Source organism: Heloderma suspectum, chromosome 4, assembly GCF_057233095.1.
Source record: "Heloderma suspectum isolate Gila_16-S chromosome 4, 16-S_ref, whole genome shotgun sequence".
Taxonomy (NCBI): domain Eukaryota; kingdom Metazoa; phylum Chordata; class Lepidosauria; order Squamata; family Helodermatidae; genus Heloderma; species Heloderma suspectum.
The window spans coordinates 204,803,981-204,827,057 of NC_139461.1; the positions used below are offsets into that span (position 1 = coordinate 204,803,981).

Genomic DNA, 23,077 nt, shown 5'->3' on the forward strand with positions numbered 1-23,077 from the left:
CTACCCTTAGAGCTACACCCTGTTGCCTCAAAGCGCAGACATCTTGCTTTCATTGCACATTAGGGGCTATATCCAACTGGACAATAGCGCTAATGTAAATTATGTTGCATTAGCATAAGAGACCCCTAGCGCAGCGCCAATAGTGTTAGCTGGTGCAATGAGATTCACTTATGTTAGCACAATGTAATTTATGTTAATGCTAGTGTTAGATTGGATACTGCTGTAGACTCCCTCCCTCCCTGTCTATTTACCTATCTTTCACCCCAGAGACAAGAGTGATCATTTTATCTAATATAGCCAGAAAAATGCTATTATAGAGAGTGGAAAGATACTGGGTTTGAAGATACTAGCTTTGCTGGTTTCTTGCCATTTGGGCTTCCTCTTAGTCCCAACCGAATCATGTCAATTTATGTCAGAGATCACAGGCACAGTGAGTTTAAAAATGCTTCAGTGCGGGAAACTGGTTGAAAAGAACAGGAGCTACATGAGATGAATTATTTTGCTTGATGGGATTTGCTATTTCCTTCTCTGTTCTGTCCAGTTTTCTCAAGCCCTTTTCTATGCAAAGATTTACTACATAATCTTTGTTCACTTCCTGTTCTTCACTTATTGTGTGCTTAATTTCTTTTTGCACCTAAAGATTATTCACTTTATACAGATTGCTCTCCAGTTGGAAGGCCTCTCTGATATCATCAAAAGACAAGATATTCCATTTGCTCAGTATTCGACATATAACAAAATTAAGGAGCTTGGGAAACTGGTAGGTGTACTTACTGTTTGCATTATTTTTATCAGAATTCTGACCAGCCACATCATTGCTTTCCCAGCATAATTCCGCACAGAAGCATTTGGTAAGAAGAAGGTCACTACCACCCCATATTTATGCCCATATTACTTGTATTTTACAAGCATAAAAACATGTTTCTGGTTGCTACTGCCACTCTGTCTTCCCTCAAACAAGCCCCAATAAGTATGTGAAGGAACAACAGCAGAACCGGCCTTCCCAGTAGGCAGAGTGAGATGGTTGCCTCAGGTAGTTGATTTTGATTGTCATGAAAGAGCGGCAAATGATTAGTTACTCAGAGAGCAATCCTATGGCCTCTAGACACTGTCTAGAGGGTCATAGGATTTTTTGGTTTACTGGCTCTGAGCCTGTAGACAGCACTCTGAGCTTGGAGCCAGGAAACTGCGCTCCCTGCCCCCTCCCCCTTCTAGCCTGCACAGGGAGAACTGCGGCGACTGCCTCCCCTTGCTCGTACAACGGAGAGTGGAGAGGGTAAAAAGGGGGTGTTCCTAGGGGCGGGGAGGGGAGGAGACCACAGAAGCTGCTTTAGACAGCTTCCTGTCGGGTCTCCAAATCCATTCCCTCCCCCTCCCTGAAGCCGTGGCTAGGCATGAACACGCGTCTAGCCACAAATGCAGGACGGTGGAGGCGTGGAGGAGAGGATCCTCTTCATGCTCTATCCGCTCTGCATTGGATAGTCGGTAGCCTCCGATTTTGGAGGCTACTGACTATCTCAATAGGATTATTGAGCCATTGCTGCGCCATTAATTTATTTTATTGTATTTTTTTACTCCCAGAGAGAGGCACTTGTGATTTTCTGACTTAGGTGCCAAAATAACTTGGTTAGCTTTGGTGTTATGCACCTTGATGTGGTAGGTGTGTGCGTGCGTGCTATCTGCTGTTCAGCCTCAGGCAGCAAAATATCTTGGGCAGGCCCTGGACAACAATACTCCCACAGCAAAACATTCTATCCCATTCGTGTCTTGGCATGTTCTCTTCTGGCCTCTAGTATGAGGTAAACTTCTTGTCCCGTCTTTTCATTGTTTGATGACAAAATACCCAATTTTTCAGACTTTTATCTACATGTGCATCAAATAACAACTGTTAATCTAGCATGGAAATACCTTAAACATTTATTTGCGAGTACAGTTCATGTCTCCCATTTTAAGAGGGCTACATGCACACATTCCATTTTCAGACTTTTCAAGTAATCACTGTGTCTTGACTGTGTGTATTGTTTGTTTGTTTGTTTCACTTCTATGCCACCCCATAGCTGAAGCTCTCTGGACAGTTCACAAAAATTAAAACCACAAGGTGCAACATAAAACAAAATCAAATACGAAAGGTTAAAACCACAATCTAACAGTACAACCAGAATAAAGTCTAGCAGCAATGCAGACATTTAAAATACAGATTTAAAACACCGGAGCTAAAAGACTAGGAAGCTAAAATGCTAAAATACTGGGAAAATAAAAAAGTCTTCACCGGATGCTGAAAGGAGTACAATGTAGATGCCAGGCAAACCTCTCTAGGGAGCTCATTCCACAGCTGGGGTGCCACAGCAGAAGAGGCCCTCCTCCTGGCAGCAACCCGCCTCACTTCATTTGAGCTTCTGTGTGACATGGAGGTATGCTAACTAAATTTTGATGACCCCATGAGTCAGTTACAGTACAGTTCAATCCCAAACAGGGATTTACTTTTCTTAGAAGTAAATCATATTGAGAGCAATGGGGCTTACTCCCAGGTTAGTAAGTAGGATTGGAGTCTAAGGGGTGCATGCATGCGCACACACACAAATATATATAAAATGTGACTTGTAGGTGCTGCTGTAAAACAATTAATAAAGTGCTTTCTTTAAAATACAGAATATCACAAAAGATATATATGCTATGTCAAATTTTTCCTCCTCAGGAAGAGGTGTATTTAAATTTTTGACATTAAAAATTCTCAACTTCTGTAATCATACAATCCACTTTTAAAAAATAAATATTTTTTGTTAAACATTTCATTAAAATATGCTAAATATGTTAGACTCTAAAGAAAATTAAACCGGCGTGCTTCGCTTAAAAACTATATAATCCAAGCAATAATTAATGGTAAACTGAAATTAAATGCTAACTAACGTCGCTAAATATATATTTTTAAAATTCTCACTCTTTTCCCAGCTTCAGGGATTGAAGGAACTACCTTCAGAAAAACCATTGGTATCTGCCAATATAAAATTATTTAGTCACGAAATCGCCTTTGTTGATATTGACAAAGAAGTTATCCAAAAGGCTGATAAGGTATGCCTGCTACTTCTATAAATTTGAAGAGTATGATGATCTCCTCCTTCTCTGATTATTTAACAAATGTGCTTGCATCTTTTGTCCTTGTGTAGCTTTTTTCTAAACCAGCAGAGATGCTGATTACCCTGTTCCAAAAAGGCGTAACAGGCAGATTGACTCAGCCTGTATTGGCAGGAGAGCTTCGACACATTGTGCCTACATGTGTGGGTCTCCCATTGGAATTCGGGTTATACAGCACAAGTGTGGTACATACAGCAGCCAAAGGTGAGTGCTGATAGAGGGAAGCAGTGGAGGCTGGTGGCTCCAATGTCAGTGAGACAGTGAATCAGCCCCAGGTTTCAGTCAGAACTCTAAGGGGGCTATCCAAGGTGCTGAACCTATTTTGGGGATTGGGGTCTGCACCTTGAATAGCTCCTTTAGAGTTCTGGCTGAAACCTGGAGCGGATTCAATGACCCACTGACATCTGAGCCACCAGCCTCTGCCAGAGAAAAGCATCTCTAAGTTGTAGTTTGAAAATGCATTTATTTAATAAAAGTCCTTAAAAAATTGTAAGGCCACAAAAGAAGAAAATAATATAAAGTAATTTAAAGTAAAGTCAATAATATAAAGTAATTGCATGAAAAACAAGACCTCCCATAAGAAATATTTCAGCCTGAAACAAGTCTGGCTGGGAGAAAATGGCTAGGGGGAAGAGATTGTGGGAGTGTTGAGAAAGTGATAGGTGGGGAGTGAGGATTCAGCATTCCTTTTCACCCTCTACTTCTCCTACTGGAAATCATAATCTCTGCCATTTTACTGTTGTTCTGTGATAGCCACCATCAGGAGCCATTCCGCCCTGGGTGATTAACATACCTCTGTGAATGAACCATAATCTTCCCATAGGCACTTCCTGCAGCACAGAACTGGTTAAAGTCATCCACCCCACTCAACCCAACTAAACATGGCCTTTTTCCTCATAAATGTGAAACATTTGCTAAGGTCAAACAAAGGCCCAATTTGTACAATAGTGGTGCAGTGTTGTTGGGAAGATCCTATGGAAAAATGACCATGTCAGCCACCAAGATGGTGCAGTGCTGAAGTGGTTACTTCCCATGAGATCCCTCCATGCAAACATTACTGGTGCAGTGGAAGATCTAGTCTTGGTGAACTAGCAATCATTTGTTTGTTGATTTATTTATTACATTTATATATTGCCTTTCTGCCAAAATGTATCACCACTATGCCCCCACTGTTTAATATATCAAGCAATCCCAAATATTAATTCAGCCTTTCTCAACCTGGTGCCCTTCAGATGCCTTGGACTTCAGTTCCCATCAGCCTCAGCCAGCATGGACAGTGGTCAGAAGTCCTGGGAGTTGCAGTCCAAAACATCTGGAGGACATCAGGCTGGGGAAAGCTGTAGACATTCATTTTTCTTCATCCAGAAGAACATTCAGACACCATGAAATTAGTTAAAGCTACTTTGACATTTCATGATGAATTAACATGTAGTGGTTTTCTTTTGTGATGCTGGAAAGTGCCAATGGAAGTGATAATTTGGAGCTTATTTATTCATTCATTTACTGTACATCTATCAAACTGTTCCTTTGAAAGGCTCAGAGCAATTTATATGATGCCCCACAAAATCTCCCATCCATGGAGAAATCCATGTTTTGATCAGGTCCATACCACCTTAATATTGTTAGTACTCAGTAAATTGCTTATAAATTTGTGAAAAAGAAAATGCCATAACTGATAACTGAATGGTAACACTTCATACTTTTATTGACATTTAATTACCTTTTGCTTCCTACAGTTAATGGGCAGATATCTCCCCAATTGTCTAATGACTTCAGACCCATCCAGTTGCTTGAAGCCAGCATGAGTCTTAGTGCTAAGATTAACACAAGGTATGTGTAACAACTAGTATGAAATTAGGATTGCTTCATTTCCTGATGAGTGGCAAGATTAGAAAGGAGTTGTGTACCTAATCCTAATCACGGGGTTTATGGAGGTGAGTGGCGCCTTCTCCATTAGCATTAGCTTTGTGTCTGTTTGGAAGATGAATGGATAGACAAACAGACAAGAAGAGATGGCTCACATTGATCTGGTTTGCACATAATGCCAACCTATGGTTTATTTAATCCATGGGTTGTTGAATTCCAGGTTGTCATGTTGTGCGAACCCAGCCACTCTAACAAATCATGGTTTGTTAACCATGAACATCCCAGAAAGAGAAGTCTTGTTGGGTTGTGAACTCTGAGTTGTTTAAACCATGGGTTGTCATTACATGTGAACCCAGAACTGTGGGTTGTCCATGGGTTCTTTCACCAGGCAACAGAGGTGGCAGGCAAAAGTAATTTAAAAAACCCAGCCACTGTACATGCCAGTACCACAGTGCCACAAAGGGATTTGGAATACAGAGAAGGACGGAGCAAAGGAGGAGGGAAACAAACAACACAGGGGTTGTTCGATTGTCTGGCTAGGGCAACCAAGCATGGGTTATTGTTAGCGGAAAACCAGGTGAGTTGCAAGGCCCAACCGTTTTGCCAGGCCAAGCGGAGGTGGGGTGGAGTGATGCCAGGCACATAGGGCTGTCATGTCACAATCCAGGAAACTGCACTATACCATTCTAAAAAAAGAACATTGCTATGCACCCCTCCCCTGACATCCCCAAGCAGTGCAGGGGCAGTGCTTACCCAGGAAGGAGAGATGACAGGATACTTAAGACACTCCTGTAATTGTTGAGTTTATTTACAAATATACAGTACATGCTGGGCATAAGTAGAGGCACTCAGCTCATCACTCCTCCAAAGAGCACACCCATTGCTCCCACTTCAGATCTCCAGAGAGAGGCACTCTTGGTTTCCCAGATGCTTTTAGTTTCCCAGAGCGGAAAGCTCGCCCCCTGCCTCTTTCTCCAGCTCTGTCTCAAAACTACAGCTTCTATTGTTTCTTTGCTGCACACAAATCTTACTGACATCATTCTTAGCTGGAGTGGGTGAGAAAAGGTATGCTTTGGCCAAAATGGCTCTCTCCTTCTAGAGGTGTCCAGCTATTTCCTAGTCATGGAGACCATTTACCTGATATTTCCCTAACAAAATAGGTACTTAGCAGCATGTTTATACTTTCTTAAGAAACTTTATACACAGTTTTTCTGCCCCCCCCCCCTCTCTCTTGTCCATACCCAAAATGATGATCCAGCATTCATGGTATTGTAAAGGAAGGTTCACACAATACTAAAATGTATCAATGGAGCCTTTTTTTCTTTTGTTAATCTCCTGGGGTGGGGATGGGGGGTGGATTTCAGAAAAAAAAATGATGGGAACTCTCCCCTCCTGGAGCACTGTGGGTCCTGATTCAAATCGGAACCGTGTGCGCTTACACTGGTGTAAAAAAAGAAAAACAAGCCTCATCAACATGCTACATGATTATGGTAATGTGTAGTTTGACTCTCAGTGTTGTTAATGCAGGACAGAAAATGGAAGAAAGCTATTTCCAAATTGGAAGTACATTCCAGTTGATGTAAGCTTTACAGCCACATTACAGAACCTGGACATGCAAGAAGTGCTTAGTATCATTTTTGTGAATACCCTACAGCAGGGGTGGGCAACCTCAGGCCCATGGGCCAAATCCAGCCCTCCTGGGTTCTCAATCTGGACCTCTGGGGTTCCCTAGATAGCCACACACCCTTTCCCTTGGCCACCAATCATTTGGTGATTTTCCAGCTTTTGCACTTTTTTTTCTCCAGTCTAAAAGGTTGGAATGCCTCTCCTAAGGCTTTGTTACTGGCAGCAAGTGCTTTAAATTAAAAAATATTTTTGTTATTGTGGCCCTGCCCCCTTTTGTCTTTGGCCCCATCTACCATTGGGATGTGCCCTCGAGAGCTTCTCCAAAAATTGAAAAGAGCCTCACCCCTGCCCTATGGTTTCAAATTTTGTTATTATGAGAAGTGTAGAGTGGCAAATGAACTCCCAATTCCAGAAGAGGACAGGTCCTCTTATGGATCAGTAACTAGTTAAAGAGCAGAAAACAGAGAGTAGGAATAAATGATAAATTCTCCCAATGGAGGGAAGTAAATAGTGGGGTCCCACAGGGATCTGTACTAGGACCAATGTTTTCAACCTGTTCATAAATGATCTGGAATTAGGAGTGAGCAGTGAAGTGGCCAAGTTTGCGTATGACACCAAAGTATTTTGGGTGGTTAAAACAAAAAGGGATTGTGAAGGGCTCCAAAAGGATCTCTCCAAACTGGGAGAATGTGCATCTAAATGGCAAATGCAGTTAAATGTAAGCAAGTGTAAAGTGATGCACATTGGGGCAAAAAATCCCAACTTCAAATATAGTCTGATGGGATCTGAGCTAGCAGTGACCAGCCAGGAAAGAGATCTTGGGGTTGTGGTGGACAATTCAATGAAGATGTCAACCCAGTGTGTGGCTGTTGTAAAAAAGGCAAACTCCATGTTAGGCATAATTAGAAAAGGAATTGAGAATAAAACTGCCAACACCATACTGCCCCTATACAAATCTATGGTGCAGCTACGCTTGGAATACTGTGTCCAGTTCTGGTCGCCATACCTAAAAAGGGATACTGTAGGGCTGGAAAAAGTGCAGAAAAGGGCAACTAAAATGATCAAGGGGCTGGAGCATCTCCCCTATGAGAGAAGGTTACAACAGCTGGGATTGTTTAGCTTGGAAAAAGGAGGGTAAGGGGAGACATGATAGAGGTGTACAAAATTATGCATGGTGCGGAGAATGTGGATAGGGAGACATTTTTCTCCCTCTCTCAAAATACTAGAACCCGGGGTCATCCTATGAAGCTGATTGGTGGGAGATTCAGGACCGATAAAAGGAAGTACTTCTTCACATATAGCGCATAGTTAACTACGGAATTCGCTACCACAGGAAGTAGTGATGGCCACCAATTTGGATGGCTTTAAAAGGGGGTTGGAAAAATTCCTGGCTCTCAATGGCTTCTAGTTCTAATGGCTATGTGCTACCTCCATTACCAGAGGCAGTGAGCCTATGTACACCAGTTGCTGGGGAACATGGCTGGGAGGGTGCTGTTTCGCTCATGCCCTGGTTGAGCATTCCTGGCTGACAACTGGTTGTCCACTGTGTGAGCAGAATGCTGGACTAGATGAACCCTTGGTCTGATCCAGCATGGATCTTCTTATGTTCTTATGTACTTAAGTTGTCGGCAATATTTATGCTTGTTGTGGCTCAGTGCTCTCAGTCAGTGCTGACAATTCAGTCTGTCAACAACTGTAGGAAAAACATGTCTCATGGCACTGTCACTTAAGCGTAATGGACACAGCAGAAGCATTCTGTTTTGAACTGAATAATACTGATTTTTCACAGTTACTGACTAAAAACCATTACTTGCCCAGTACTACACTTTGTGGCAACAGTAGCTTTCACTTGCTATCATAAAACCCATGTTTGATGTGCTTTTAGTAAAACAGACCATCATTGAATGAATCACTGGGTGCCGTTTTGTTTTTTTAAGTAACTCCACTACACCACGGATGCAAGTCCACCACCACTGAAATTTGTAATCTGCATGATCTATTGACACCACTGCTATATTTGTATCACTAATGGTCCCATGAAATTAAATTTACTGACAGACTTGTAAATGAGATTCTATATGCTGAAGTATGATATATGATTGTATGTGATTGAAGTACGACACTTTACATCATTTATTCAAGTTGGTATTTCCATGCTCTTCCAGCGTGTCTACTCATTTGGTGGCAGTGATGGGAATCTACACTCCCCATTTCCAGACTGGTCTTGAATTCCATGCTAAATTCCATGCAAACATTCCAGTGAAGTTTGATGCCAAGATGGATATGAAAGAAGGAAGCTTTAAGTTTGAAACCACCCCAGTCCAACAGAAGACAGAGTTACTGGCTGTGAGGTACAGTAGCTATATCACTGTTTTTAGCAATTGATTGTGAATTCCAGTATTACCAGAATTAGAAATATATATCTGTTTCTTCATGCAGTAAATAGTTCAGGAAGTATGCACAGTCGCTTTTCTTTTTGTTTACCATTTTCTCAGTGGCATTTAAAAAATGAATTCACCTTTACAGGCAATTTCTATTATTTGGTGGCCCTGATCTTGTAGTCCTTACCAAGGCAGTAAAGTGGATGAGAATTTTGCCTCAGTAAGGACTTCAGGCTCAGGCTCAATGCACTCTAAAGTGGCTACAGATCAAAGTGAAATTCTCAGAAGGCAATCCAAGAGCAAAAGGGGACCTGCAGCATCATGAAGGTTAGCTATTGGAAAGATGTCTATTGGAAAGATTGGCTACCTCTCTCCATCGACACCACACCCCTCATAATTCTCTCAAATTGCTTTCAGTATCATCTCTGCCTTTCATTCAAGTTAAGATAAATATGGCAAGAACTAGGCTGAGAATTATAATCTTGTGCACTTGACTGCGTCATTTACACAGACTGCACTACGCCTGTATTTTTCAGGACTAAAATTTATGCTGTTTCAAGAAATGTGGATGAACCAAATTCAGCTAATATGTCCCCACTCCTGCCAGAAGGGGCTGGATTTGATGTTTTAGATCAGTGCTTTAAGTCATCAAAAGAATATGGTGTTGTGAAGGTAATTTATGCTACTTTGTAAATATATACCCACAGAAGATCCACATCCTGCTACTTTCTATTTATTTTTAATTTTCATTCGTACTAAATGTTGTCAGCCAATTTATTTATTTATTTATTTAATTTATTAATCGCCCATCTGACTGGTCACCCAGCCACTCTGGGCGATGTACAACCCACCATAAAACAATTTAAAACAATAAAATTTTACCATAATTTTTTTTTTTTAAATACCCTAACCCACCCCAAATGCCTGCCTGAACAACCACGTTTTTAATGCACGACGGAAGCTCATTAAAGAGGGGGCATGACGGAGTTCCCTAGGGAGGGAGTTCCACAGAGTGGGGGCCACCACAGAGAAGGCCCTCTCCCTCGTCCCCACCAGTCTAGCTGTCCTGGCTGATGGGACAGAGAGAAGGCCATCCGAGGCTGATCTTGTTAAGCGGCCTGTCTGGTGTTGCTGGAGGCGCTCCTTAAGATAGGCTGGGCCAGAACCATATAGGGTTTTAAATGTCAAAACCAACACCTTGAATTTGGCCCGGAAAACAACTGGTAACCAGTGCAACTCCTTCAGCACTGGAGTGATGTGATCTCGCCGGCGGCTGCCTTTAATCAGGCGAGCCGCCGCGTTCTGTACCAGCTGCAGTTTCCGAACCGTCTTCAAGGGTAACCCCACGTAGAGCGCATTACAGTAGTCTAAACGAGAGGAGACCAGGGCATGTACTACCGATGGGAGCAGATGGTCGGGAAGGAAGGGGTGCAGCCGCCGTATCAGATGGAGTTGGAGTTTAATTCAGATGGAATTAAAGAATCAAAATACATGTTTATCCACTTTGATATTCTTAAATAAATAAACGGTTCGTAATTCATATATGTTGTCTGTCTGTACAATAATAAGTCACCAGCTGAATCTATTATTTCATGCAGTTTTATCATGGCAGTCAGTTTATCTATTTCAGTTACATCCAGACCTTTCTTAACTATTCTGGATCAAACCATGCTTCATTTAAAGAAAAAGAAGAAAGGTCTCACCCTCAGAATTTTTTTACTTGTGAAAATGATCCTGGTCATCCAAACTTTTATCTTTTATTTTTCTTTTTAATGCAGGAAAGAAAGGTGTATGATATTACAACAGCAAAATTCACATACCATCCTAAAGAAGACTTTCACCACAAGGAAAGAGAACTATCATTCCTGCATGCCTTTTATATCAAATTACGTAGTTTAGGGTACCAAACTTGTCTTACCATGGAACAGTGCAACACTGTTTTCCTCGGAGAAACATATCTACACAGATTTTTGGGGAAATGTGAAATCAAACTAGCTGTGCAACCAGGTACAGTATGCTTTACAAGTTTGTCTCCTAATCCTAATCAAACTGATTATATATATATATACACACACACACACACACACTTTTGTGCCCCCCTCCATAATCCACCCTTCCCCTCCCTTTTTTCTTTTGCTTTGTTTGGTGTCCCCCACTATGGGGACTCTCATCTTCTTCTCAGCTTCCCTGCCCATCACACCATATATAGCAGTCAGTCCTCAAAATTCACTGTGGGAAGGGTAGTATCAAACGGTGGATACATTGGCCAGTATGTGACCGTATTGTTCCACTATCGCAAATGAGGATGCACTAGCGTAAACTAGTTTCCAAACTATGTGCAAGAGGAAAATCCAACTAAAGTATCATTTGTGCTAGCGTGGTTGCACAACCAGTTGTCCAAGCAGTTGTGCAACCACTTGCACAACTGATTGTGCAAGCGTAATGTGAAAGCACTTGTGCAATGGAAGGATTTGCTGGAGTTCCGCTAGTGCTATTTGAGTTTGCAGAATTACACCATTGAATACTGCCCATATAGTGTTAATAAAGACAGAAGCTTTGTATCATTGAAGAATAAAATGCTAGAGGATTGTGTCACTTTTAAGTGAGCCCCATTAAAGGGGAAACTGTTACCAATGTTAATCTGCTTTAGCAGTAAGTACCATATAAATCAATGAGATATTATTTCTACATAAATGTGTTTAGAACTGGGGAATGTTTTGTTGCGGTTTGCATGTGCTAAATTTATACGGTTGTTATTGCACTGCTAACCTGTACTTGTAATGCTCACTGTAACCCATCGCTACCTACCATTTAAGAATCATTGCTTTATTGCACGTGTGGGTTTTTCAATCCATACAGAAGCTGCTCAAACTAAAATACAGCTGGAGATTCAAGCAGGAGCTAGAGCAGATTCAAAAATAATCCAGCTGGGACACACTGAGGAAGAAGAATCCTCTTCAGATGAAGTCCAAAGGGCTAAAGGGAAGAAGGGGAAGGCTAAAGTTAAGAAGACTGAAAGAAAAGAACAAGTTCGTATGGTCTGAAATGAAAATAAGGGAGCGGGAGGAGAGAAGGGAAGAATGGAAAAGAGGAGGGCAACTCTCAGAGGGAAAGCACCCAGCCCCACAGCTAAAGGTCAGGTTGTTCATAACTTGCATGTGAGAAAGGGTTATCACCAATGTCATATTACGGATAGACTTTCCTTTCACTCAGATGCAGTGCAGTCAGTCCACACTTTTAGCAGCCGATCATCAAGCTCTTTTCAGACATTCATTGTGCACAATGAAGGCTCATGGCAGCCATGTGGGGCAGGTTGTACCCTCTAGCAACATGTGATCATTAGAAGATCTGTAGGGAGCCTCTCCCCCGCTTACCCCCATATGTGTACTACAGCAGTGTGCACAGAGTGCTTTCTCTATTACTAGGTGACTGGGAATCCTACAAAGACAGGGTTCCACATGTGTGGGGCTCGATGCAGAAGTTCTTGAACGTCGGCAAGGCTGGCTCCAGGTTGGAGGGGGCTCCTGGCAAAGCGCCATTCAGTGTGCCCCCCAACCCAGTAGGCTTAGCAAGGGCAGCACCATGACAAACAGCCACAGTGGTGATGTGGCAGGCAGTGGCACTGCTGTTAACAGCAGCAGGTGCCTGCAAACCACCCATCATTTTGATATTCCCAGTGCAGTGCCACTCTGGGGTAGGGATGTCAGAGAAATCTCTAATGGAACCAAATGAGTTCAGATTTTTATGAATCCAACCCATGCATCCCACAGCAGACCAGCTTTCCCTCTGTTGGACAGATTCCAGGAACTCGCAGACAGTTTTTTCTAACTCTCCTGAATTTGGAGCAAATTTCGTCATAGAAAAATACACAACCCCCACCCCAAGCCAGAACAGCACATTTCTCCCATAGGCCAAAGTGTGAAGATGTGCATTTGGGGGATTGTTGCACGTGCGAATGTGCACAAATGCACATTCGTGCAAATTCGGAAACTAAAAACAGTCCAATTCCGTCGATGGGTGGACGACGGAATGATGGGCAGATGACGACCGACTGTGACATGCAGATGAAACAGATTTTATGCAGTCCATACATCCCTGCTGTGGGGCACTGTGGGAATGTCAGGATGATGGCTGTCTATCTCCCTGCGTCTAGGTAAATTTGACCCAAAGTACAAGGGTGGGTAGCAGGGCCCAGCTCAAGTGCTGGTGGAGCCTCTCAGGGTGCTGGGCCTGTACATGCTGCCAGGCCACGCCAGCTGCGCACATCAGTGTTCCCTGTCCTATAAGAATTCGTTTGATTAGAACATTTCCCAGAAACATCTACCCCATTGTTTCTGTGTTTGCAATGGGCTTGTAAGGATAGTGTACAGATGAAAGTCAAAACCCCACCACTATTAAGTACATTTTCTAGCTTGTATGAATGTTTTCAAAGGATCACATTATGAAATCTATGAATTATCATTTTAAATGCTTAGTTTATTGACTAATGTCCAACCAACCTCTTGAAAAATCATCTTGCCTTGTGTTTTGATGTCAGTCAATGTTTTGATAAAATTATGACTTTTTAAAATATAATTGCACTGAAATATCTGATCTTGTACATAGAGTTACACAGAAAATATTTTGAAATGCAGCATATTTAATCAACAAAATGTAATATATTTGAACTTCAGTGTAGTAAGCATTGCCTGTGATAATGTTTTGAAGGTGATTTTGTTTGTGATAATGTTAAAAAAAAAATATCTGTGACTTCAGCCCAAATTCATGAGACGCAATAAACCATCAGGGCTGGTTGCTACTCTTCGTACCATTTGGGACAATAAGAAGCTCACAATATTCCATCTTGTGCTGCTTGCCGATTTACATTCTTCCAGACCTACACTACAAGCATTTGTGTCAAATTTAAAAGGATCCAGAAGAATGAAACTCTGTGCTGCTGTTTCCATTCTCGATTCTCAAAAAGCAGAGGTAAGAAGCAACGATTTGACCTGAGTGACCATATTTTCTCAAACAAGTAATGCAGCTTAATTACAATATTCAAATAAGCATCTTGGTGTTCCCTGAACCATGCTGTCTGGATGGTGTTAATTTACACAGAGGTGCCATGCTGCCTGTGCCTTTTGAACAAATTGCAGAATAAAGCCATTTGAAGTCAATGGCTTTAAATGTGCACAACACTATTCAGGGCTGCAACCTTAGGGTAAATCCAATGTCAGTCCAACTTAGAATAGACCCATTGTAATGAATGGAACTTAAGGTAGTCCACTGTTAGGCACAATTAGAAAAGGAATTGAGAATAAAACTGCCAATATCATACTGCCCCTATACAAATCTATGGTGCAACTACACTTGGAATACTGAGTACAGTTCTGGTCACCACACCTAAAAAAGGATATTATAGAGCTGGAAAAAGTGCAGAAAAGGGCAACTAAAATGATCAAGGGGCCGGAGCATCTCCCCTATGAGGGAAGGTTACAGCAGCTGGGATTGTTTAGCTTGGAAAAAAGGAGGGTAAGGAGAGACATGATAGAGGTGCACAAAATTATGCATGGTGTGGAGAATGTGGATAGGGAGGCATTTTTCTCCTTCTCTCATAATACTAGAACCCAGGGTCATCCCATGAACTTGATTGGTGGGAGATTCAGGACAGATAAAAGAACTTCTTCACACAGCACATAATTAAACTATAGAATTCTCTGCAACAACATGTAGTGATGGCCACCAATTTGGATGGCTTTAAAAGGGGGTTAGAGAAATTCCTGGAGGAGAAGGCTATCAGTGGCTACTAGTCCTGATGGCTATCTGCTACCTCCAGTATCAGAGGCAGTGAGCCTGTGTACACCAGTTGCTGGGGAACATGGGTGGGATGGTACTGTCACACTCATGTCCTGCTTGTGGGTTCCTGGTTGACAGCTGGTAGACCACTGTGTGAACAGAATGCTGGACTAGATGCACCCTTGGTCTGATCCAGCAGGGCGATTCTTGTGCCCTTATGTTCTTACACTGCTACCATGGCCCAGGACTGCAGTCTGGAATGGACTTTCCTTGTGATGGTTCAGGAAACATGAGAATAAAATGATCTGAAAAGACAATGTAGTAACTGCAGTGATATAACTCAGCCTTCCCCAGCCTGAAGCCCTTCAGATGTTTTGGACTACAACTCCCAGGATTCCTGACCATTGGCCATGTTGGCTGGGGCTGCTGGGAGTTGGTCCAAAACACCTGGAGGACACCAGGTTGGGAAAGGCTGATATAGCTTCTAATTTTTATATTTAAGACATCAAGTTCACTACCTGTTTCTTCTCAGGGTTACCTAAGATTGGGCCAGGGTTGTCGGGACTACAAGATTGCAGCAAAGGTTGCATATGGACAATTTGCTGGTTATCCAGCTATGCAAATCAAGCTGGAATTGCCCAGAATTCCTCCAAGAGCAGAAGCAGCTGCAAGTGGGTGAGAATTAACTAATTTTAAACGTCTAAACTTATGTTTAGAATTTGCATGGAAACTGAGGAAAGTTATGTCTGCAAAGAGCTGTCAGGAAGAGAAAACACAGTTGTGCCTTTCTTGCCCAAGCAAAACCAACTGGATTAAAACATATCACGCCTCCTCTTAACCTTTTACCTGAGGTTATTTGATTATTTCATGATTATTTCTGGTCTGACATGAACAGAAATTTAAACCATTCTATGAATTATGACCTTCTACCCCCTTTTCCTCCAGGCTTTTCTCCCTTATTCCAGATACTGCCTACATGCTTGGATTCTCTGAAATAGAGCAGAAGAATCCATCCAGACAGGCCTCTGCAGTGGTGGTTCTCACATCTCCAAGAAGCTGTGATGTTGTTTTCAAGATACCTACTGTAAATACCTGACTTTGCAGTTTTCTCATTCTTTTGAGTGGGAAAGACAATACCTTAAGCCAACTAAAGGGAGGGACTTAAGTCTCATTGAAATCAATGAAATTTCAGTCACAACAAACATGAAACACACTGATTTCAGTGGAAATTAACCATGACTTAAGCCTTCGTCAGCTGTTCTTCCTCATGCGATTACGAATGCATGGGGGGTGGAGCCTGCTGCCCCCACCTCTACTGTTCATGCCTTGGCGCTGAAGGTCTGAAGGGGGGAACCTGCTCTACATGTGTACCTTACATGATCCGGGTTCAATATCACACACAGAGTCAACACACATAGAGCCAAGCTTCCCACCTCAGAGATGTTCAACCCCATTGTGTGGATGGTGGGGGTGGGACTGGCAAGGGGCGTTATTTATGTATTTATTTTATTTAAAATATTTCTTGGCCGCTTTTCAGGGCAGAAGTCTTCCCAAGGCGGCTTACAGCATGACAGCAGGGCCTGGGCCAGTGGGCGTGGTCCTGCTCTCTGTCTCTCTCTCCACATGATTTTGATCATACGTAGAGGAATGACTGAATGGGGCTTCACTTTAGCTGATGGGGATCATGTTGTTTGTTTTCACCAATGGCAGCAGTATTTTCGTGTGTGTGTGTGCGTGTGTGTGTGTGGTAAAGGATATGCAAATGTGTGTATATATACATATGTGTGTGTATGTGTATACACATACACAAATGTGTATACACAAATCTATATATTTGTCACAGATACATTTTATTGAATTGTCAATTGTTAAATTGTTTATTATTTATTTATTAATACTACTTTTATACCACTTAATATCTTAAAATCTCTAAGCCAGGAGTAAGCAACTTGGGCAGGGGGCACTTTCCACCTCTTAGGCTGCTGCATGGGCAACACTCCTGCCACCAAAATTCAGCAGCAGTGGGAAATAACTTGGCAGTTTTTATACGCATTGCGGTGTGAATTGCTTAGAGCAGGGATGGGCAACAAACAGTCCCCCTGGCCTCTGGTGTGGCTCTTGCCACCCCACTTTCGAAATTCAGTGGCACAGTGGTGGCAAAACAAACAACAGAGGCTTAAAAGGGAGAAATGTATCTTGTTTTCAAACTAAATTTGGTTTTTTTAAGCCTCCTGCCAATTTTTTTGCTACTACTATGTCACCAAATTTCGGCTGAGCGGCAACAGGAGTTGCACTAGTGGTCAGCCTGCGGGTTGAATTTTGTTCACCCCTGCTCTAAGTGGTTCACACCAGAATACATATATAATACAGTATTGAAACCAATGTTAAAACATTACAAGAACAGTAGAAAACAATAAATAATTTAAAGCATAACAATGAAGACAACAATGAAGTAGAGCAGTATTAAACTGTATGTACTTCCTCTCACTGTAATTAATAAATTACATTTCAGCAAATACAACCAAGCCACCCCACTTGAGTCATGAAATAATACTAGCTCAGCTCTCAAGATAATTCCTTCACAAATCTGCAAGGAGTGCTGTAGGTAGGAACAAGGCTGCGCATGCACTCTAGCAACTCACACTGTCCCACAGGAAAGACCTCTGTGGTGAAATAGTGACGTGTGGAATGGAAGCAAATGTGCTTATTTTGCATGATTTAATCTGCTTCCAAAGAATATGGAAGGTTTGCTCAAGGACTAAGGAAATGAAAAGAGCATGGAGATTAAGTTTGATTGACACTAGAGCTGAGTCAAAGTTAGGTTGAGGGCAGGGATTGCTTTTTGTAAACCAGTTCATCCCCACTATCTGAACAAGGGCAAAAGGGTTCACCTCACACAACCTGGACAAGAGGGGGAGTGGGTGGCTTATGCTGCAATGCGTAATCACCTCTCTTAAAGTGGGTGCTGAAGCCATTTTGAAAGAGTCAACCCATACCACAGCATGATATGCACAGCATGATCTGCTTCCCTCTCTTGCCAAGGGAGGGAGGAGTTTGGATGGGTACGAGGCTGGACAGCCATCTGTCAGGGATGCTCTGACTTGGATTACTATATTGAGCAGGGGGTTGGACTTGATGGCCTTGTAGGCCCCTTCCAGCCCTTCTATGATTCTATGGGTAACCACATATCACTGTAGATTTCCTCTCTTAAACTGGCGGCTGCCACCACTTTAAGAGTGGCAAACTGCAGTGACATGGAAATTCTAGTGGCACTGGCATCTCTTCCCTTCTCCTGGCAATTGCTTTGACAAGAGAGTGGGAGGGATCCCAGCTTCATAGGGAAAAGCAATTTCCTCCCACTCTTTGGGGAGCACTGCTTTTTATGAGCAAAGTTTGCACTGCCAAAGTGTCACCTGTTGCTATGAAAATCTAAATGAATGAAACTTTGGCTAAACTGCCTTTAAGAGATTTTGACAGGCAGAAATATAACAGTTGAAACATTCCCCGTAACTAGATTTGGATGTAGTTGCTTAGTTAGAATCTACAGAACTTGCATTTTTAGCCATTTCTACCACCTGTATTGATACCCCTTGAAGTCAGGATATTTTATGTACATCTTAATTCTTTTTTTAGATCACCATGTATGGCAGAAACTTCAGACTTCCTCTTCCACTCCCTGTAGGTCAACAATCTGAAGCTTTAGTAATGCAGCCCCGTGCCTGGAGTTTCATCTCTAATGTGCCACCATCGATCCTTGAAAATCTGAAAGGTTAGTAGCTCATCAAAGTTAGCTGCTGTCTCTGGTTCCAGCAATATGCAAAGGATAGTTTTCACTAGGGACAGTATCCAGTACGTCCCCTGCACCTCCGCAGGACCACTGCCGGTGCAACGGGAAGTGGGTGCTTTCTAGAGCAACCCCAGAAATGAGCCAAAACGAGATCCGCTGGCCTGTCCCATTCTGGACATTAGTGTTTCAGCTCATTTCCAGTACATTTAGGAAGCACTAGCTTCCTGCTGTGCTAGTGGTGGGTCCTGCTGGCGCATGGGCAGCACTGGATAAAGCCCCAAGGTTATAAAAAGAGTGCTGGCCCAGGAGGTATTATCAGGCTGTTGAGGGGTCTCAGTGTGGCCCTCAATACCCCTTCCTCAGTCACACAGATTACTGAACCATCTTCAAGTTTGAAAACTGGTCATGAAAATATAAAGGAAGGATTTCTATTATCAGAATAACTATCTCTAAAAACAAAAAATGCTCACGGATAGTGTTTACTTTTCAGGTCGTTGTTCAGTATCCCGAGATATGATCACAACTTTCAATGGGGTTAGTTTTAACTATACAATGCCTGCAAGCTGCTACCATGTCTTGGCTCAGGACTGTAGCTCTGATCTGAAGTTCCTGGTGATGGCAAAGCAAGCAGAGTCCAGTGATCTGAAAACTGTTCGTATCAACCTTGCTGATCTGTAAGTAATGTATTGTAAGTTAACCTGCTCAGAACCTGAGGAACCAAATAGTTAATGGAAATGGGTAATATGATCAGTGAGGATGAGATGGCTAGATAGCATCACGGATGCAATGAATATGAACTTGAGCACGCTCCGGGAGAGAGCGCAGGACAGGAAGGCCTGGCGTGCTATGGTCCATGGGGTCACGAAGAGTCGGACACGACTGAACGACTGAACAACAAAATATGATCAGTAGCAATATCAATTATCTTGGTCACCACACTCCAAGAATTGCATTCTTTTGCCAACAAGTATCCCAAGATTTTATATAAAAAAGCCAAATAATCTTAGTTTGCTGTACCAGTGGTGATTGATAACAAGGTGGAGTATTCATCATTCTAGTAGATTGCATCCAAGTATGTCCCCTGTGTTGATGGAAGGCTCTTTGATCCCGCAGAAGCCTCCATGAGCAGAAAGGGGGAGACGATTTTCACTGATGCCTCTTCCCTCTGCACCCCTCTGTGTTCTCCCCAAATCTGCTCCAGAGGGTTGGGGGATCCTTTGGAACAGCATGGAAGTAAGGTGGGGGTGGAGAAGAAAGGGGGAATTCACAAAAATCACAGCTAGATACAACTCCATTTGAACAAGGTCCAGTCTTGGGTATGTGTTCTGCTAGTATGTGGGTCATAAATAAATGATTACCTTAATTAAACCAGATTTTTCTGTTTGAAGTGAGATTGATATGTATCCTTCAAGTGGATTTACTAAACTGAAGATTAATGGTACTGAAACTCTGGCAGAGAATCTCCCATACATTTCCAATTCTGGTAGGTAACTTAACACCCTTCCTGTCTTTTCCTTAAGTGCCTGCTTGGCTTTTGATATGGGTTAATCTGTAAAGGGATTGATCTATGTCTACAATCAGCAGCTAGTTTTACTGGAGGCCACTTGGAACAATGACCTGAGAGTACTGGGCTAGGGTTGTACCACTCCCGCAGCTAAAATGGACTGCAAGTCACATGGCCACAGCCATTGCTCTCCACACAAAATCCTCTTACTTCCCAGTTGGCCACTGGAAGACGGGCAGATTGTCCCACTGTGGGAGTCAGTCTGAGCTCCAGGTGTTGTCCTGTAATATATGGGATGATTATAGGCTGGTACATTAAGGTGTGGCTGGTCTCTCAGTCATTCTTAGGCATAATTCCAAGATTTAATGTATCCAACTAATCTTATACTTCAAACATGGTAGAGAAAGAATTGCACTTGTTGAGCAACTTTCATATGAGTAGCAGCAGCATTTCAGCTGCAAATAACTGGCTTTCATATTCACTGGAATACAAAGAGAAACCAGTAATGGTGACAACTTACAATATATATCAAACTCTTCGGTAATGTTGTTTTCTGGTTACAGCTGGGTATATCTATCTCACCCATGACAAGAACCTTTTGTTATTACAAGCTCCAGAAATTGGCATTGAGAAACTCTACTATGATGGACACATGCTCAAGGTAGACTTTGGTTTGCCTCATGAATAATTTTATCTGTGTGAGGGATTTTGGCCAGCACTTCATTGACTTCTATCATGTTCTCATGCAGATACAAATACCTTTGTGGATGACTGGGAAAACCTGTGGAATTTGTGGAAGATATGATGCTGAGTATGAGCAGGAATATAAGATGCCCGATGGATATGTAGCCAAAGATGCAGTGAGCTTTATTCAGTCTTGGATTCTTCAAAAAGATTGTTGTGTCACAGGTTAGCAAAATATCCATTATATGTATATATTTAGGTACACACTCACTTCTTCACAACATCTGCTTAACTGATCATAGTCCTGAAAAAAACCACACAAAATACAGGAAGCCAAAGTTTCCATCAGTGTAACCTTGCTCCAAATGATGGAGCAGGACACATTTTTCCCTTGGGATCTTTAGGAACTCAGAAGGACCATTTTACTTGCTACAAAAGACATGGGTTTTTAAAGCTACGTAGCTACACCAGAAAACAGTGACCAATCCCAGCTCCTGGGAGCATATTCACATCTTTTATGTCAAATGTACCTGTCTTTCAAAAGACGGTTATCTCTATACATGTTACGGCCAGGCATCTGAACTTTGTTCTGCAGAACACTGAGTCTAATCCTGAGTAGACCATATAGTCCCTGTTTCTTTTGACTAAACACCTTTCCCTATTCGTCCTTCACATCCGGTTGTAACAAATATTGCATACACAAAACTAAATAGGATAACCCAACAAAATTCGCAGGTTATGCATATTGTCTACATTTTCATAATTTATGTTTATTTGTAATGGAGAATTTCCAGTTGAACAGTTGAGGAGCTTTTTTTTAAAAAAAGGCTTCTGACAGTAGTCCACACTATAACTTAGAGCTGGTTTAATTCCATGTATTGCCTCAGTATGGTAAGCATAAATGTTTACCTGTGTTCCCAGGCATAAGAGTAAGTAACTTGCAAATGAAGAAACACATCCTGCCATTATATAAAGCAATATTTTAATCTTCATTCCTTGGTGGTGATGGTGGTGATGGTGATGGTGGGAGACTTGTGACAGTGAATCATTATTTTCCTCAAAACCTCAAATTTTCTCTCCAATGGCTTGAACATATATAGTGAAGCCACCCTACAGACAAAGTTTGCTGTGTCACTCTGGACCTACAAAGAAGGGAGTATTAACCAGGAGAGAGTTTTTTGAGCGTTCACATATACTTTCTAATCTTTCAAGCTGTGCTCAATAAAATAAAAGTGAGAAACATGGGCATTTTAAAAAGAAAACTAAGATCCTTAACATTCTAAATTCAGCACCAGTTGTTACAATGTCCACCCAAAAATGTAGACAGTGTTACATACGACTTTACCTTGATATAAACTGCAGTACTGGCATGATTATGGGAATTACGGGTAGCCAATATCTTCCCCTAATGAATACAAGTGCGGCAGGGAAAGCTAATTCACATGAAAAGGTCACTGCACTCATTATAAAGTGTGGGTATTGCAGGAAGTATAAAAGCATTCTTTATTATCCATTCACTTACTCAAAAAAAGCCTACTGAAATGAAGAGCTGCATGTTTACAGCATAGAATGCAATCCACTGGTATTAGTCATGAAAAACCTTCCTTGCATTACCTATATTTTTAAATTCTGTCCACGAAATGATCATTACTTTTGCTGGAAGTGGTTTCCACTGCAGTCCAATTTGTTGCCAGTCCTAATGAAATTGTCTAATCAGGGTTTGGGGATAAATCCTTTATCAGTGTTCCACTCAAGATGCAGACTTCTAATAGGAGACACATTTAAAACTGCCAGATCATGAGATGAATTAACAGGACACATTTGAGACAGCTTAAAAGTAGCCATCATATTTTTTCCTTTTTATTCCAGAGTCTGCTGCCATTTCCATTTAAAGAATAAGTACAGATCAGAAACTCAAGGATATGGAAACATAATTCAGGCTCACACAGCATGCTTCTGAGAACAGCTACAATGTATATAGGTCGATGTTATCTGACAGAGGATTAGAACTTCCAATGGTTTCCAGTTCTGAGTCAAATATATTTCTGTGCGTTCATGGGCAAAGCAATGAAATCATTTCAAATAGCAAAAGAAGTTTCACCATCTCCTTTTAACAGCAGTTAATTTCCACTGTAATAACAATGTATCACTAATCTCTAAAATCTCTGTAATAAGACGTTCAATAAAAATTGTGCTTCAGTAACAGTTTAACTGCAACAGAGCTGCACATCATGGTGTTTCTTATGGAATACGAGATTACATTTCTACAATGGGGCGAGATTCTCAATTCCGCCCCCCCCCCCCGCAAAAATATCGGCTCTT

The 23,077-nt window shown here is 41.9% G+C and overlaps 1 protein-coding gene across 1 annotated transcript in view; it reads left to right on the forward strand.

Moving 5' to 3' along the window:
• LOC146347989 (vitellogenin-2-like) overlaps window positions 1–22,970 on the forward strand; it is a 64,674-nt gene extending 41,704 nt beyond the window's left edge. The window contains exons 14-30 of the mRNA XM_084851635.1: window positions 659–760; window positions 2,950–3,069; window positions 3,165–3,336; window positions 4,869–4,962; window positions 8,790–8,975; window positions 9,542–9,677; window positions 10,784–11,012; window positions 11,865–12,034; window positions 13,761–13,973; window positions 15,313–15,455; window positions 15,726–15,864; window positions 18,414–18,549; window positions 19,058–19,241; window positions 19,956–20,050; window positions 20,635–20,732; window positions 20,821–20,980; window positions 22,625–22,970. Of these exons, the coding sequence (XP_084707761.1) occupies window positions 659–760; window positions 2,950–3,069; window positions 3,165–3,336; window positions 4,869–4,962; window positions 8,790–8,975; window positions 9,542–9,677; window positions 10,784–11,012; window positions 11,865–12,034; window positions 13,761–13,973; window positions 15,313–15,455; window positions 15,726–15,864; window positions 18,414–18,549; window positions 19,058–19,241; window positions 19,956–20,050; window positions 20,635–20,732; window positions 20,821–20,980; window positions 22,625–22,647 (2,400 nt within the window). The 3' untranslated portion in view covers window positions 22,648–22,970. The remainder of the gene's footprint in view (window positions 1–658; window positions 761–2,949; window positions 3,070–3,164; window positions 3,337–4,868; window positions 4,963–8,789; window positions 8,976–9,541; window positions 9,678–10,783; window positions 11,013–11,864; window positions 12,035–13,760; window positions 13,974–15,312; window positions 15,456–15,725; window positions 15,865–18,413; window positions 18,550–19,057; window positions 19,242–19,955; window positions 20,051–20,634; window positions 20,733–20,820; window positions 20,981–22,624) is intronic.
• The last annotated feature ends 107 nt before the right edge of the window (window positions 22,971–23,077 follow it).